Below are 17064 nucleotides of genomic sequence, written 5' to 3'. Positions count from 1 at the left end.
TCCACGCCCTGGGGTCTCCTCACCCTAGGGTCTCCTCACCCTGGAGTCTCCTCACCCATGGGTCTCCACGCCCTGGGGTCTCCTCACCCTGGGGTTTCCTCACCCTGGAGTCTCCTCACCCTGGGGTATACATGCCCCAGGGTCTCCTCGCCCTGGGGTCTCCACACCCTGGGGTCTCCACACCCTGGTGTCTCCTCGCCCTGGGGTCTCCACACCCTGGCGTCTCCATGCCCTGGGGTCTCCTCACCCTGGGGTCTCCTCACCCTGGGGTCTCCACACCCTGGCGTCTCCATGCCCTGGGGTCTCCTCACCCTGGGGTCTCCTCACCCTGGTGTCTCCATGACCTGGGGTCCCCTCACCCTGGGGTCTCCTCAGCCTGGGTTCTCCACATCCTGGCATCTCCATGCCCCAGGGTCTCCTCACCCTGGCATCTCCACGCCCTGGGGTCTCCTCACCCTAGGGTCTCCTCACCCTGGGGTCTCCTCGCCCTGGGGTCTCCACACCCTGGCATCTCCTCACCCTGAGATTATCTCACCCTGGCATCTCCACACCCTGGGGTCTCCTCACCTTAGGGTCTCCTCACCCTGTCGTCTCCACACCCCAGGGACTCCTCACCCTGGGGTCTCTTCACCCTGGGGTCAACACGCCTCCATGTCTCCATGCCCCAGGGTCTCCATGTCCCGGGGTCTCCACGCCCCAGGGTCTCCACGCCCTGGGGTCTCCTCACCCTGAGGTTGCCTCTCCCTGGCGTCTCCACACCCTGGGGTCTCCTCACCCAGGGGTCTCCACGCCCTGGGGTCTCCTCACCCTGGCATCTCCACACCCTGGGGTCTCCTCACCCTAGGGTCTCCTCACCCTGGGGTCTCCTCACCCACGGGTCTCCACGCCCTGGGGTCTCCTCACCCTGGAGTCTCCTCACCCTGGGGTCTCCTCACCCTGGCGTCTCCACACCCTGGGGTCTCCTCACCCTGGGGTATACATGCCCCAGGGTCTCCTCACCCTGGGGTCTCCTCACCCTGGGGTCTCCTCGCCCTGGGGTCTCCTCACCCTGGCATCTCCACGCCCTGGGGTCTCCTCACCCTGGGGTATACACGCCCCAGGGTCTCCACACCCTGGCGTCTCCTCGCCCTGGGGTCTCCACACCCTGGTGTCTCCACACCCTGGGGTCTCCTCACCCTGGGCTCTCCTCACCCTGGCATCTCCACGCCCCAGGGTCTCCTCACCCTGGGGTCTCCAGGCCCCAAGGTCTCCTCACCCTGGTATCTCCATGCCCCGGAGTCTCCTCACCCTGGGGTCTCTTCACCCTGGCGTCTCCACACCCTGGGGTTTCCTCACCCTGGGGTCTCCACGCCTCAGTGTCTCCATGCCCCAGGGTCTCCTCACCCTGGGGTCTCCAGTGGACCCTGGGTCTCCTCACCCTGGGGTCTCCACTCCCCGGGGTCTCCACGCCCTGGGGTCTCCTCGCCCTGGGGTCTCCACACCCTGGGGTCTCCTCACCCTGGGGTCTCCTCACCCAGGGGTCTCCACGCCCTGGGGTCTCCTCGCCCTGGGGTCTCCACACCCAGGGGTCTCCACGCCCTGGGGTCTCCTCGCCCTGGGGTCTCCACACCCTGGGGTCTCCTCACCCTGGGGTCTCCACGCCCTGGGGTCTCCTCGCCCTGGGGTCTCCACACCCAGGGGTCTCCACGCCCTGGGGTCTCCACGCCCTGGGGTCTCCTCACCCAGGGGTCTCCACGCCCTGGGGTCTCCTCACCCTGGGGTCTCCACGCCCTGGGGTCTCCTCACCCTGGGGTCTCCACACACTGGTCCTCTGCCCCATTTTGAAGCTAAATGGTCAGTTTATCAAACTGATCTTCTTTCCCACTAATGATCCTCTTTTACTTCCCTTGTGGCTCAGCTCGTAAAGAATCCGCCTTCAATGCAGGAGACCTGGGTTCGATTCCTGGGTTGGGAAGATCCCCTGGAGAAGGGAATGGCTATGCACTCCAGTGTTCTGGCCTGGAGAATTCCATGAACTGTATAGTCCATGGGGTCGCAAAGAGTCAGACACTACTGACTACTTTCACTTTCACTGTTCTTCTCAACACAAAAATAGTTGAGGTCATTCTGCCCCTGCCTCTGTGTTTGAATGGCTGCTATTTTCCCCATCTTTTTCATTACAACTTCTGCATGCAACCCATGCCTCAGTCATGCAGAGCTGGGAGCTTTCCCGAAAGCCCATGGCCTGTCTGCCACCCACCTTGAGTAAGCCCACTCTTCTATTTTTTGCTCAAGCCCACTCTTCTATTTTTTGCTCCTTTCTTTTCCTGGCCAGCACATGCTAAGGGTTTAAGATTCCATTTGGGGGTCACCTCCTCCAGGAAGCCCTCCTTAATGGTTGTTTTCCTTGTGCCCCCACAGACGTACCAGTCCCTCTATGACAGCCAGTTGCAATGTGTCTGAAATGTCTGTTGACCATCTGTCTTGGGCTGGACTGAGCTCCCCGAGCAGGGCTCCCAGTTTTCAGCTCCAGCTTTCAGCAGAGAGTCCGGCTTATGACATGAAAGGGCACAAAGCCTGTTTGGTGAGCGCAGGAGAGGAGTGGATAGGATGGCTGAAAGGACCCTAAATTCGCTGTAACTCAGGTTGTCATGACCCTTCCCGCCCCTCCTTGTCTTGTGAGGAGGGTCTCCTTACTTCTCCAACATCTTTGAGGGGCAGAAGGCAGGCCTAGCAGAGTGTCAACAAGGGAGGGGAGGGGATCGCAGAGTTAAGTCCCTTCCCCAGAAGGGGAGAAGGGGCAAGCCTGGGTCTAGGAAGGAGAGCTCTGGGGCTGCAGGGCTCACACCTGCTGTGGCTGAACAGTGAGGAGGACGGGGCGGGGGGGTGGGTCCAGATAAGGCAGGCAGCAGGGAGGTTGTGATTTACCCGGAAGAATTCCTTCAGTCTCCGGGGGAACTGTCTCAGGCACTCTTCAGCGGTGACAAAGGAGCTGTCCACCTCACCTTTGGGAAGAATTGGAGTCTGGGGTGGGGTCACTTCTGGCCCGTTCATCTTAGGATCTGAAACAGTGAATCAGGAGGCTTCTGTTAGTGGTGGGCGCGCCTCTGTATTTCTATCTCAATGCTTAACTTCTTTGGTCCCAAGTCCTGTTAGAGCTCTTGACGGTACTACGACTCTGTGACGGAACATGGCGTGAACTCTGTTCTGATCTTAGAAATGTCCCTGTCACCACGAGAAAAGTTTGTCCTCAGACCATCGGGGCCACCCTCTCGCTTGATGCGTTTCCACCTCTGGGTCCTCCGTCCTTGCTCTAGGGCAGGGATCACATCCTGCTTGTCTATCCCTTCATTACCAGAGGCAGAGAAGGAGGATTCCTGCCCGTTCTGTTTCCTAGAATCAGGTCCTCAACGCAGGAACGTGTAATTCAGTCACTGGGCAGGTTCTGCCCACGTCTGTGCTGGATGTTAGACTGGAGGCCTCCAGACACCTTCTGGACAAACCTTGGCCCTTTCCACGGCTCTAAGAGGCAGAGTCTCTCCTTGAGCCTGGTTTATGCACAAGGAGACCTATTAGTATGCCCATTCTACAGACAAGGACATAGGGGTCCAAGTTCCCCGAGGTCACAGAGCTCACAGGCTGCTAACCCAGGCCCGCCGGCTTCCAGCCGGTTGATGACTGAATGAGGCCATCTCTTTCTTCCTTGAAACAGAGGAAGGAAGTGTAACCTCAACTTAAAAACCAGCCCATTTCCCTGAGGTTACAATGACTTGAATGTGGCCTTCTCTAAAGCCAGGCTGCAACCTCGGACTTGGTTTAGGACGCGACTCTCTACACATGCTGTAACCCCCCTCCCTGATGTGGTCTGAGGGGTGAATGGCAGGCAGGGCCTCCGGAACTCATGGGCAGCCTTTAGTCCAGCCTTAGACCTGGCCTCCGCCTCGCCTGCATCTGGGTCTGGAGTGGCCTCTCCACCCCGGGTTTGCTATGCCTAGTGGATAACATCTCCCCCTGGTGCCTGATCCCCTCTGCCTTGCCCACCCCCACCCCCCATGGCCTGGAGCCTCCATCTCCCCACCTCCAGCATCTGGCCATGTGTTGGGGGAACTGATGGGGGACAGAGGAGTTGGGGAGAGGGGGAAGAGAGGAAGCTGCAGGGCAAGGTGCAGGCTGCCTGCTCTGGAACCTCAGGAAGTCACTGCTCACCCTAGGCCCCCGATTTCCTTGCCTCAGTGATGGATGCACCAGGGCACCGGAAGCACTCACTAAGATAAATGCGGGTTCCTTTCTCTTCTTTTTATTGCCTCAAAAAGTCAAAGCATATAGCCAAAGAAAGTGTCAAAATCCTAAAATTCCACAGCTTCTTATGCTGTCTTTGGGGTAGGGGGTTGCAGGACCTCTCTCCTTTAGGATCAGCAAATGATATCTGGTGGGGGCACTGGATGGGACCTTCCTCTTTCCTGGCGAGGAGTCATGGCTGCCAGCTCCTTGAGCGAGACCCACTGCACTATCCAGTCATTGCTCAGACCAACCCCGGGGGAGGACAGCACAAAGCAAGTAGGGGTCTGGGTTCTGCCCTGTCCAGCCTGCAGTGCTTTCATATAATCCGTGGACTCGTGGATATATACACGGGATTTCTGCAGCTTTTCCGGAGGGCTTATTTGTCCATCTAAACTTCAGTAAGAGTGGAGACAAGGGAGGGGAGAGACAACAAGAGCTGAGAAGCTGAGAAGCGTGCTGGTCGTCCATCTGCCGGGTGTGTGGCTGGGAGAGCAGAACAGGGGCAAGGGGCAAATGGGAGGACCCAGGCGCTGAGCAGACTGCACTGTGGACCATGAGTCCCCTGACAACCCTGCGGGGCAGGGGGAGGGGAGGGACAGGGCTGGCTGATCTGGGCCAAGTTGCTGAATCTTTCAGCACCTCTGGGTCCAGGAAGGACACGGTGCCCGCTGGTGCACAGGTGGCTCTGATGACTGATAACCAGCATCTACTTTTAGGAGGAAGACCTTAGAGGACACGAGGTATGACTGGAGGAGCACAGGCTTGGGAGTCAATTTTAGAAACCATTTGTGTGCTTACTATTTGTAGAAGGCTCTGCCAGACAAAATTCGGCACTCACAGTGCAGCTGAGTGGGGGTAAAAAAAAAAAAGGCCAAAACACGGATAAAATTAAACAAGAATGTCTGTTTCAGTCTTAAGACGCATGTGATTTCCACATCTCAGCTCACACTACTTCAACCCCAGTGGCCTTGGGGCCCCATGCGGAAAGACCTGTGGGGCCCCGCGTGGGAGCCAGGCTTGTACTTGGCTGTTAGCTACCTTCGAATCCTGCTGCAAAATCAAGATAACTCATCCCTTCTTTCTTATATCCTAATTTTGTGGTCAACAGAGCGTACTGATCGTCATCCATGGGCATTCCATTATCTTCTAGGACCTGACGAGGAAGACAAGTGAGGGGGAAAGGCTGTTAGGTGGTTTCGGGTCTTTGCTGGCTGAGCCCTCCAGCCCCGCGACGAGCTTATCACCATGGCCTCTGTGGGCCAGCCTGGTTGTTACTTGTCTGCTCCCACCCCCAGGTTCCCATGGGCGGGGCCAGGTGTCCTGGGGCTGGGGCCCTGGGCAAGGCTGGTTGGTTGAGTGAGAGAACAGAGGTGCAGGCGGGCTCCCAATGTGGCCCAACCTGGCTTTGGTCAACCTGGCACGCAGGCTGCAGGCATCGCTGCAAACCTTGTCACTGGCTGTACCGTCCAGGTGTCCAAATTCACATTTGCTGTGACGGCAGCAGCTTTCGAGTTTCAAAAGTTAGGTTCATATATATTCACATACATGCTAGGAAACACGAACAGAGTAGAGTAAAGCAAGGGGATTTGAGGACAGAAAACTAGAATTTTGATCGGAGTTTCATCAGTTTAAACTATAAGTTACTACGCTTTTTGTGGGGGATCCCCGGACACCTGATTTCCTCTCCTTGTGTGATCCACTCGCTGAAATTTACCCAGGATCCCTTCACTCCACCACACATAACCTACTGTTGACCTACGGTCTCTGTTTTGTGTGTGTGGCAGGTGGGGCCTGGGGGGGTGGCGACTAAGAAAACATACTTCCCTGCATTGCAGACGGAAGCAGAATCCCCTAGATGACTCTGCCCAGGAGGAACTGATGGTCTGGGCTGTTCCAGGGGCAGGTGATGTTGGCAGCCCTTTGCTGAGAGCCAGTTAGTCAGCAACCTGGACACAGCTACCTGCCCGGAGGTGAATGCCCCCGAAGGGACGCCAGAAGCGGGACAGAAGACAGCACCCCTGCCTCTTACGAAGTGTTCACAATTTAAATGAGAAAACATGGCTTTCCTTCCAGAAAAGGACACTGAATCATAATTCAAAATGTGTCTGTGCATCTAAGGACCAAAGATACTCAGGATGACTGGACTCTCCCAGGACGGACGCAGGAAGGCTGTATGGAGATGGGTTAGAATAAGGGCTCTGCCTGAGTGTTGCGGGGTGGGGAACACACAGACAAGATAAGACATGGTGCTGATCAGGGGCTGTGGTGGCACAGGAAGCCAGAAGGTAGAGAGCAGAGGAATAGTGGGGGCAGTGCTACACAGACTGCGTTCTGTGGAGGAAGCTGAATGGGGGGGAGGGAGCAGGAGGATGGGATGAAATAGAACCCATCATCACCATCACCATCAACATCACCACCATCACCATCACCACCATCACCACCACCACCATCATCACCATCACCATCACACCATCAGCATCACCATCATCACCACCATCATCACCATCACCATCACCATCATCATCACCATCACCATCACCATCACCATCAACATCACCACCATCACCACCATCACCATCACCATCATCATCACCATCACCACCACCATCCCACCATCATCATCACCACCATCACACCATCAGCATCACCATCAACATCACCACCATCACCACCATCCCACCATCATCATCACCACCATCACACCATCAGCATCACCATCATCACCATCCCACCATCACCATCACCACCAACATCACCACCATCACCATCACCACCATCACCGTCAACATCATCATGATTTAGCAGTGCTTATCAGTAACCTCAGATATGCAGATGACACCACCCTTTTGGCAGAAGTAGAAGAGGAACTAAAGAGCCTCCTGATAAAGGTAAAAGAGGAGAGTGAAATAGCTGACTTAAAACTCAACATTCAGAAAACTAAGATCATGGCATCCGGTCCCATCACTTCATGGCAAATAGATGGGGAAACAATGGAAACAGTAACAGACTTTATTTTCTCGGACTCCAAAATCACTGCAGATAGTGACTGCAGCCATGAAATTAAGACACTTGCTCCTTGGAAGAAAAGCTATGACCAACCTAGACAGCATAGTAAAAAGCAGAGACATTACTTTGCCAACAAAGGTCCATATAGTCAAAGCTATGGTTTTTCCAGTGGTCATGTATGAATGTGGGAGTTGGACCATAAAGAAAGCTGAGCACCAAAGAATTGATGCTTTTGAACTGTAGTGTTGGAGAGGACTCTTGAGAGTCTCTTGGACTGCAAGGAGATCCAACCAGTCCATCCTAAAGGAAATCAGTCCTGAATATTCATTGGAAGGACTGATAGTGAAGCTGAAGCTCCAATACTTTGGTCACCTGATGCGAAGAGCCAACTCATTGGATAAGATACTGATTCAGCGAAAGATGAAGGTAGGAGGAGAAGAGGACAACAGAGGATGAGACAGTTGGATGGCATCACCAAGTCAATGGACATGAGTATAAGCAAGCTCTGGGAGATGGTGAAGGACAAGGAAGCCTGGTGTGCTGCAGTCTACGGGGTCGCAAAGAGTCAGACATGACTAAGCGACTGAACAACGATGCCTATTACATGCCAGGCATTGTCCTGAGGTCTCTACAGGTATTAACATCTCATTTAAGCTGTGAGAAAAGCACTCTTACTAACTCCATTTTAAAGACGCAGAAACTGAGGCTGTGAGAGTTGCCCCAGACACATGATTAGGTAGGGACAGACCTGGGATCCAAACTCAGTTCTTCTTCTTAACTGCTGTGATAAAAGCCACTGCTGGGAAAAGGTCACTGGCCTCCAGACAAAGAGAACACGTGGAAACAGACAGGAAATGACAGTAGCAAGTGGGGGAAGAGCTCCTCTGTGGGGTACTGGCCCCCTCACATGGATCCAAACAGACCAATAGGCGAAGGCTAACCTGGTCTCCGCAGAACACCTTGCGATGCCCTCGGGACACCGGAGAGGGGGAGCCGCCAATGAGTGGGTAAGAGGCCACCTGCCATTCCCCATGTCCTAGGAGGCCGTCAGGAGACAGATTCTCCTCGGTTCCCAGGGTCTGACAGGTGGTGCCTTCCGCCCTGGCCCCCGCAGGCTAGAGCCGTAAAATATAGACCCACTTAGCAGCACCAAGGCACTCACAGCAGCAGGGCAGCCACCGGCTCCTGCTTTGTGCTCCCCTTTCTGGCGTGTGGGCCAGGACCCGGGAGCGGGCCTCTCTGGCCATCTATGTAAGTAATGGGCTGAGTGTGATTGTGGCTTGCTGTGTTTGCACCTGCCCAGTTGGTCAGGCCCTGGCCGTGGCTGGGCTTGTGTGTGTGTTGAAGTAAACAGGCTGCGGGTCGGGCTTGGTGCAGGACTGGGAGCAGAGAGAAAGGAAGGGGGGATGCAGGTGTTACGGTATTGCCTGGGGGCTCGGCGGAGGCAGGGAGCAGCGCTGGATGCCCAGACTACCCCGAGGGCCCGCCTGGGGACCTGGGCAGAGTGCGTGGCTGGGGACTCTGGCAGCTCTGTGCCATCTGCACATACACCCGCCCGCCCCGCTCTGCACGGGAGTCTGTCCCAGCTCGGGACGGGGCAAGTGTTCAGACAGCCCGCCCGTGGCTCTCGCACGGGCACCCAGGCGGCAGCAGCGGGGGCTCTGAAATGGAGAGGTCGGTGGCTTTCTTTGAAAAAAAAAATAACTTTATATTTTCAAAACAATTACACATGAATTATTCATTGCAAATTCCTCCTGCTCAGTCCTTTCATAAAAACATATGTAATGGATGGTAAGAAAATGTCTGTAGGCAAATGTTTCCACAGCCTGGAGGGGTGAGAAGCCTGGGGAGGCTGGGCGTGCCTTAGGCAGCCTGTCCTGAGGTTGTAGGCATGCCATCCGCGATGGGCACAGAGCGTCACCGAACATGCAGTGCGCAGGAGCGCAGTCCCCAGAGAGGCGCCGAGGTCTTCCCCGACATGAGCATCTCTCAAGCCTCCCCTTGCGCCACTCATTCCTGGGATGAATAGGGCCACCAATCAACTTATCGCAACCCGTGGAGGCGATTTAGAACACAACGTAGGGCTAAACTGCAACATGTATAAAACTGACTGTCCAGTGTTTAACCATTGAAGTCTTGTCCTTTGGTCTTTCCTAGGAGGCGTTTTCCTTAGGAAAGTTCCTCAAAGAAGAACGAATTGTGACCGGCACGTCCTGACTCTCCGAATCGTCACTTCCGCCGTTCCTGGGACACCACTTTGATCGGGGACTGTTTCTTTATGAGCGCACACCACCATTCTGAAGAATCCTTGCCGGGCTCTCCCGGTGAAGACAGGGGTGCCCAGGTAGGTGCCCAGTAACTGGACGGTGACTGAGTGATTCAGCCTTTCCAAGTCCTGCTCTTGCACAGCAGCCTTTGCTTTGGGGAAACCTACACTAGTCTCTGTGTGAGGAATACTTGTTGGCCGTGACTGGGGCATCGCTTTTGTGGTGGCTGAATCTAGGGGGTAGAAGAGACAACCTTAATTTCTCACAGTCTATTCAGTAATACTGAAGCATGCCACCCGAAATGTGGGAATCTTGCAACCATGGAGATTCCTACGCTGCCCCGTCCTTCAAGCCGGAGCTCTCATTTTTTTACATCTATGCCCCACAAGACAAGGTTAAAACATCTGCTTTAAGCACTCAAATGCATTTTTAATTGAGAAACAATAGCCTTTTATATTTAACTGAAGAGTAAAATCGGACCATTTCCCATGTTTTTTCTTCCTTCGTGATCATCTGAGTCTCCATCTACGGTATCAAATTCCTTCAGTCTGGAGAACTTCCTTCAGCACTTCTTAGAGTGAAGACCTGTTTGCAATGAATGATCTTCGTTTGCTTTTTCATCTGAAAACATCTTTATCTCACCTTCATTCTTAAAGGAGACTTGCACCGGATGTAAATTCTTGGGTGACGGATTTCTGTTGGTTTTAGTTTCCACTGTCCTTTCAGCAGGGTGGAGTTTCTGTCCCACTGTTCTCTGGCCACCATCATTTCTGATAAGAGGTGATGGTCTTTCAAATCATCATTCCTCTTTTACCATGCCATCTTTGACGTGCTGCTTTGAGGTCTATCTCTTTGATTTTGGTTTTCAGTTTATCTACGATTTTTTTCTTTGTATTTATCCTACTGGGGGTTTTCTGTGTTTCTTGAATTTACACATGTAAACTTTTCAACAAAAAATTGGGAAATTTCAGCCATTATCCACATATGTCTTCTTCCTTCTGTGACTCCGATTATATCCATGTGAGACCTGATGTGATTTCACACATCCCTCAACTGCTGTTCTTTTTCTTTTCGAATCTTTTCCTTTCTCTTCTTCAGTTTGTGTAACTTCTGTTGATGTGTCTTCAAGTTCCCTGATTCTTCCTCTTGTTATCTCCATTCTGTGGTTAAGCCCATCTGGTAAATTTTTTGTGGTGAATTTTTATTTCAGATATTTTATTCTTTAGTTCTAGAATGTCCATTTGGCTTTTTTCATAAATTCTACTTCTCTGCTGAGATTTCCTGTGTTTTCATTCATTATGAGTATACTTTCCTTTGCATGACTGAGCATAGTTTTAATGGTTAAAAATTTCAAGTGCTAAGTCTAACGTCTGGATCATCTCAGAGTCTTTGCTCTTGAGAAAGGTCACACTTCCCTATTTCTCCATATGTTGAGTAAGGTTGGGTGGGCTTCCTGGACATTATGAATGTTGTGGTATGTGGAGGTTCTGGATCCTGTTACATTTTGTTTACCTGTTTGAGTACGCAGTAGACTTGGTTGCACTCTGTCTGCTGGGCAGCAGTTTAAATCTCAGTTTGGCTCTTTTATCCTGAGCCAGGCTCCTAGCAGTCTGCCCTGCTTTTGTATCATCGGGGTCAGCCAGAGATTTGGGAAGAATTTATAAACAGAGCTTAAGGCATCTACATTCTGGCTCTGTCCTCTACAGAAATCTCCCTTTATTCCCCAGTGGCATCAGTCACTCAGACCTCCCTCTGCCCTCTGGTTCCTCAGGCTGGAAAGGCTGCTGGTTTTCTCTCAGTGTTTTATCTACCTTATGTGGCACCAACTTCAGCCTTCACTCAGATGAGAAGCTGAAAACATGGGAACATTTCCCCATGCTATTTCCATTTCCAAGAGTTGACTCCTCTCCAGAATCTGGTTGCTTAGTTTCATTCTCCAGGACCTTCGGGTACTTTATTTAGCTATTTATTCATTAATTTACTGACTTGTTTAACATTGTCCAGTGTTCATAGTTATGTCTCTAGGAAAGTTGGTCTCGTTAGCAGCTGATTCACTCACATGAGAAGCAGAACTCCCTGATGCGCATCCTTAGATCACAGCTAGGACCAGCACAGCAAACGTCTTCCCAGCCGCCCTCCCACCCACCCACCTGCAGTGATAATGCTCTTTTTTGAGCGTCCACAGTCCCTCTGCTTGCTTCTGTTGTAAACAGTCTCTCAGGTACTCGACAAATAAATGCCTGTTGGATGGAGAAATTACCAGCACTTCTTTTCCACCTATGTACCCCAAGGGCATACAGTAGGTGCTCAGTAAATGCTGAATGACAAGAAGAGGCAGGGACGTCAGTGTAAGGGAACCCTGAATGCTCTCCCAACTCCTACTACATGCTAAGTCGCTTCATTTGTATCCAGTTCTTTGTGACCCCAGTGGATTATAGCCCACCAGACTCCTCTGTCTATGGAATTTTCCAGGCAAGAATACTGGAGAGGGTTGTCATGCCCCTTTTCCAGGGGATCTTCCTGACCCAGCGACCAAACCCATGTTTCTTACATCTCCTGCATTGGCAGGCGGGTTCTTTTACCACTAGTACCACTTGGGAAGCCCAACTCCTACTGCAGGTCTGGGTGAATCTTGAGCCTGATGTGAGAGAGTCCACGTGAGGCAGATATGAGTGGCAAGTGGTCATCTAGCCTTGGCTAGGTAGTAGCTAGACTACCCAGAATACTGCTAGGCAGGACAAGAAGACATTGTCCTGGGAGGCAGACATAAGGAAGCAGGAGGAAAGGGAGGCAGGCTTGGAACTGCAAGGTTGACTTGTCCTTGAGACCTGAACTACAGAAGCTTCAGACTTGCGAAGGTGCACGGCTCTGGTGCCGGGTCAGCCATGATCTTTATTGTTCCTCCCTTAACCCTGCATTTAGTCATGTTCTCTTTGCAAACTGTCAGTCTGGGGGACCAAGGGAAAGACTCGTGTTTACACTCCGGCTTACACAGAAGCCAGAGACTTAAAGACCAAGATGCAAAGCGAAGGCAGAAGTCGGGCGCACAGACCTGGAGACTGCTTGTTCAGCCATTCCTCCCCACCCGGAGATTCTCCCAGCTGTTACTTGTGAAGGAACCAATGAGGGTTCTGGGTTTTATTTTTAATGAATATATCACTTCAACTTCTTGAAATACACATTCATAGTTAAAATGAAACAGGCAAAAAAAAAAAAAAAAGGCTTCTCTAGAATTTCAGACTTACTCTATCTCCCCACCCTCCATTCCCTATCCCAAAAATTCCTGCTCTTCCAGCCCCTCCCAACCCTTAGCTGCCTCAGTCATCAGAGGGTAGAAACAATCAGAGAATTCAGTCATCAAGACGACCTGATCACACGCAAATCTGCTATGAGGGATTAGAGCACCAAGGCTGGAAAAGAGTACGGAACTTTCAAATCAGATGTGTACTCAGATAGAAAGCTGAAACTCTTTTGGCAAATGTTTCCGTGAATATTCAGGCACACAATCTGACTGTCCACGTGGCCCCAGCAAGCAGGGTGTTCACAGCTGATGCAAACCCAGCTGAGAGGCAACCTCGGTGCTGTCGCCTGCAGAGGCCACGGTGCATTCAGTTTGAGAGGCCGTTGCCTATTATGAGTGCGGTCCGAGTGACGGGATTTCCTTTTAGTTTCTTACCTGACAGGAATATTGTGAAGAATGAAGGATGCTCCCAGGGTGTGGAGCATCTCAGATAAAAGACACCGAGCATCTCAGTGTCCTTGTGTGAGGACACTGAAGGCAGGGACTGTTCTGGAGACAGGGACTCAGAAGTGGGATCTGAAGCTGGGGAGCGTCTCGAGCACAGTCCCAGCATCAACGGCCCAATGACAAGACCCAGGGCCGACTTCAGAGCCGCAAACACGACTCCAGGGGGTAATGGACGCTTCACGAGTGTCACCGAGAAAGAGAACTGACTGAAGACATACCAGGTGCGGTCATGTTACTAAGTGACTTCCACACACTAGCCTTTTTTAAGCAGAGCAACACCTCCTCAACAGAAATATGACCAAGTCCATCTTACAAAGGAGGAGATCAAAGTTTAGGATGGCTAATTAAAAACAACCGTTTGCCAGAAAGAGCTGGCTGTGAGTGGTGGAGCAAAGGCTTGAACACATGTCGGCCTGACACCATGAGATATCAGTCTCCTGACTCCGCGGGGGGAGAGCCTGGAGCGTGTCAGCTGCGGCATTTACAGGTTCACTTACAGATGAGGAGCTGGAGTTCAGAGACACCAGCACCTGTCCCTGGGGCTGGGCTTGAGCACAGAGACACCAGAATAACTGCAGCGGGGGTACTGCCCAGGGATGCTCAGTAACCGTGACAAACAGCCCAGCGCTGTGGCTGAGTCTGGACTCACCACTCCCCACTGCAGCGAGCTGCCCGGCAGTCTGGGAGGACATGGCTGAGACCGGGTCTGGGTGCTCCCCAAGGCTTTGTGGCCCAGATGTTTGGGGCAGGTTGACAGCAGGGACAGAGGCTCTGTGAGCCAGCTACCGCGTAACAATCATCCAAAATGCAGTGGCCAATGACAAAACAAACATTTGTCCTTGAACCAGCGGGTCTGCGGCTCAAGCGCAGTTTGGCTCATTTAAGATGGCCTTGGGGGGAGGTTCCCGGCTCAGCCTGCAGGGTGGCTGTAGGCCCGTTTCACGTGCATTCACTCTGGGGACCTCGCGGATGGGACAGCAGCTGCCCCGGGGAAGTTCTTCTAATAGCCGATCGCTGGAGCCCAAGGCCACGCTGGACCCACAGCTGCTGCTCAGGCTATCTCGGCCACACTCTGTGTCCAGCACCACTGGGTAAGTATCCCCTGAGGTACTGGAGAGCAGAGAGGGAGGGCCATGAAGAGGGGGAGAAGGACAGCAAGTGCGTGAACTCTGAGGTCCTTTCCAGCTCCGTGAGTCCATGGGATCCTGTATATTTGCTGGCAATGCTATGACCTCTAGAAAGACACGACTATCACAATCCAACCACTCTCCCAAATCTAGACACTCTCCCAAATCTTAGGTGAGATCCCTGGTCCAGATCCTATTCCACCCGATCCATGGGTGATGGTGCTGAAAATGCTTCCAAAAACAATCTATCCCCCCATCTGCTGGACCTTCAAGACACACTGAGGGTCTGATAACCACAGTCACCAAGCTATAAAACAGTGGGGCTTTTTCTTTCCTTTCCTGATGCAGGCGTGATGATGACAATGAAAACAGTGATAATATGATTTGGTTTAGTGGAGTTTTTTAAACTATATTATCCCCCTAGAACAACAAGACTAAAATTGTGTTTAAAAGGCTCAGAGTGAAAAAAATGCTGAGCCTAAACGCGACCTTCAGAAATTGTGAAAGGAGAATAAAAGACAAGGTGACCTGACAGCTTCCAATAACAAGGAGATTCCCGGGGTGACTCGCAAATGGACCAGACATGTCTAACCTTGGAGGCAAGCCCCCAGAATGTAGAGTGCTGTTTTGCACACGTGTAAAATCTTCGCACATTCCACGGGCAAATGAATCCAGCACTTAAGTAACAAGCTGTGAAGACTGCAGCTGAAAGCGGACAAGCCATTTCTCTTTCAGAGGAGACTGTTCTTCAGTCCCGGAATCACGTCTGTTGTTCAAAGGGCAGGTGAAGACAAACCACGGGGCCCACAGCCGAGCACAAGGTCAAGGTGGCGGGAGGAGCTGCCACCGGGCGGCCACACCCGCCTCTGGGCCTGACTTTATTTCTCCCTTCTCAATTTCAAAAGCAGATACGTTTTTAACATATAAACTTAATGCAAGTCCAATTATGATCTTAATAATGCATTTGGGAGGTAACTCTGTATGGATAGAGTTTATATGGAAAGATTTAAATCTGGCCTGAGAGTAGCCAAGAAAATACAAAAAGGGAAAAATAAGGAAAGATCTGTTTTACTAAAATAAAAAAATTACATTGATATAGAAAAAGATGTATAGAACTGTGCAACAAAAGGAGAATTTTCAGATGTATGCCCTAGTATAATGAGAATTTCACAAACGACAAAGGGAAAATATAGAAGAGCCTCATTTTACACAGTACAAAAAAAAATTAACTCCATATGGATTAGGAATTCATATTTAAAAAATAAAGCAGTAAAAAATTCTCGCAAGAAAGTCTAGTTATCTGTAAAGTATGAGAGGGAGACCTGGAGGGACCAGGGAAGAATGGAAACTTATTAAGCAAGACTAGAATTTATCTTTAATGAAAGAAAAGAAGAAAAAAGAATGGTAGATAGATATATTGGGTTGTACAAAGATCTTAAAACACTTTAATGGCAAAAGATATAATAAAACAGACAAATGATAGGTTTTATAAATATATTTGTAGTGTGGAAGACAAAGAGCTAATACATTATTAATTAATTCAAGAGCTATTGGGGGACACCTACATTGGAGACACTATTCAAGCCATCAGGAACTCAAAGGTGAACAAAGATTGAAACCCTGCCCTCGGGTGCCAGGCTCCATTGAAAGGGTTAACCTACGGTATTGAGTTGCTTGTATCCCCAGAAAGATACGCTTAAATCTTAACCCAGTTTCCTGCACATGTGACCTTAATGAAAACAAGGTCTTTGCAGATGTAATCGAGTTCTCATGCGGTCATACTGGACTGGGCTTCCCCGACGGCTCTCCAGTAAAGAATCCCTCTGCCGATACAGGAGACGCAGGTTTGATCCTTGGGTCGGGAAGATCTCCTGGAGGAGGAAATGGAAACCCACCCCAGGATTCTTGCTTAGAAAATTCCATGGACAGAGGAGCCTGGCGGGCTACAGCCCATGGGGTCACAAAGGGTCAGACATGACTGAGTGACTGAGCAGGCACGCATGCACACACTGGATTAGGGGTGAGCCCAAGTCCAAGGACTGGAGTCCTTATGAAAAGAAGGGACTCTGGAGAGCGAGGACAACACAGCTGAAGTCTCAGACACAAGCAAGAGGCCAGAGGTCAGCGTGAGGGCAGCTTAGCAAGCCGAGGGCAGCCAGGGACCGCCAAGACAGCAAGGCTGGGAGCCAGAGTCGGCAGGGAAGGGCCCTCACATAGATAAACCATGGCAGGCGGCAGGACTCTGCGACGCCCGGATTTCAGGCTTCTGGCCCCAGCACTGTGAGAGAAGAGATTTCTGTGGTTCAAGCCACCCAGTTTGTGGTGATTTGTTACAAATTCCTAGGAAACGACTACATGCGTATTGGCTCATTTAATCCTTATCACTATCCTACAGTCCCTGGAGAAGGAAATGGCAAACCACTCCAGCATCCTTGCCTGGAACATCCCACGGACCGAGGAGCCTGGTGGGCTGTGGTCCATGGGGTCGCAGAGTCCAGCATGACTGAGCGACTGACACAGACTATCCTACGAGGTAGCTACTAAAACGATCTCCGCTGAGGGATAAGGAAACAGGCACGGAGACGTCTGCCCAGGGTCACGCAGCTGTTAGGCAACAGAGCTGGGATTTGACTCCCGGCACCCACTCCGGGATTCT

At 51.6% G+C, this 17064-nt stretch overlaps 1 protein-coding gene across 3 annotated transcripts in view; it reads right to left on the bottom strand.

Moving 5' to 3' along the window:
* EFCAB6 (EF-hand calcium binding domain 6) overlaps window positions 1-17064 on the bottom strand; it is a 259814-nt gene that overhangs the window by 93185 nt on the left and 149565 nt on the right. For all 3 annotated transcript variants that reach the window (XM_025282724.3, XM_025282725.3, XM_025282726.3), the window contains 2 exons: window positions 5299-5413; window positions 2908-3041 (listed from right to left, as the gene is read on the bottom strand). In XM_025282724.3, the coding sequence (XP_025138509.3) occupies window positions 2908-3041; window positions 5299-5413 (249 nt within the window). The remainder of the gene's footprint in view (window positions 1-2907; window positions 3042-5298; window positions 5414-17064) is intronic.

Source organism: Bubalus bubalis, chromosome 4 (assembly GCF_019923935.1).
Source record: "Bubalus bubalis isolate 160015118507 breed Murrah chromosome 4, NDDB_SH_1, whole genome shotgun sequence".
NCBI classification, from domain to species: domain Eukaryota; kingdom Metazoa; phylum Chordata; class Mammalia; order Artiodactyla; family Bovidae; genus Bubalus; species Bubalus bubalis.
The sequence above is the reverse complement of the archived record's forward strand: the minus strand, read 5'-3'. Positions and strand labels throughout refer to the sequence as shown.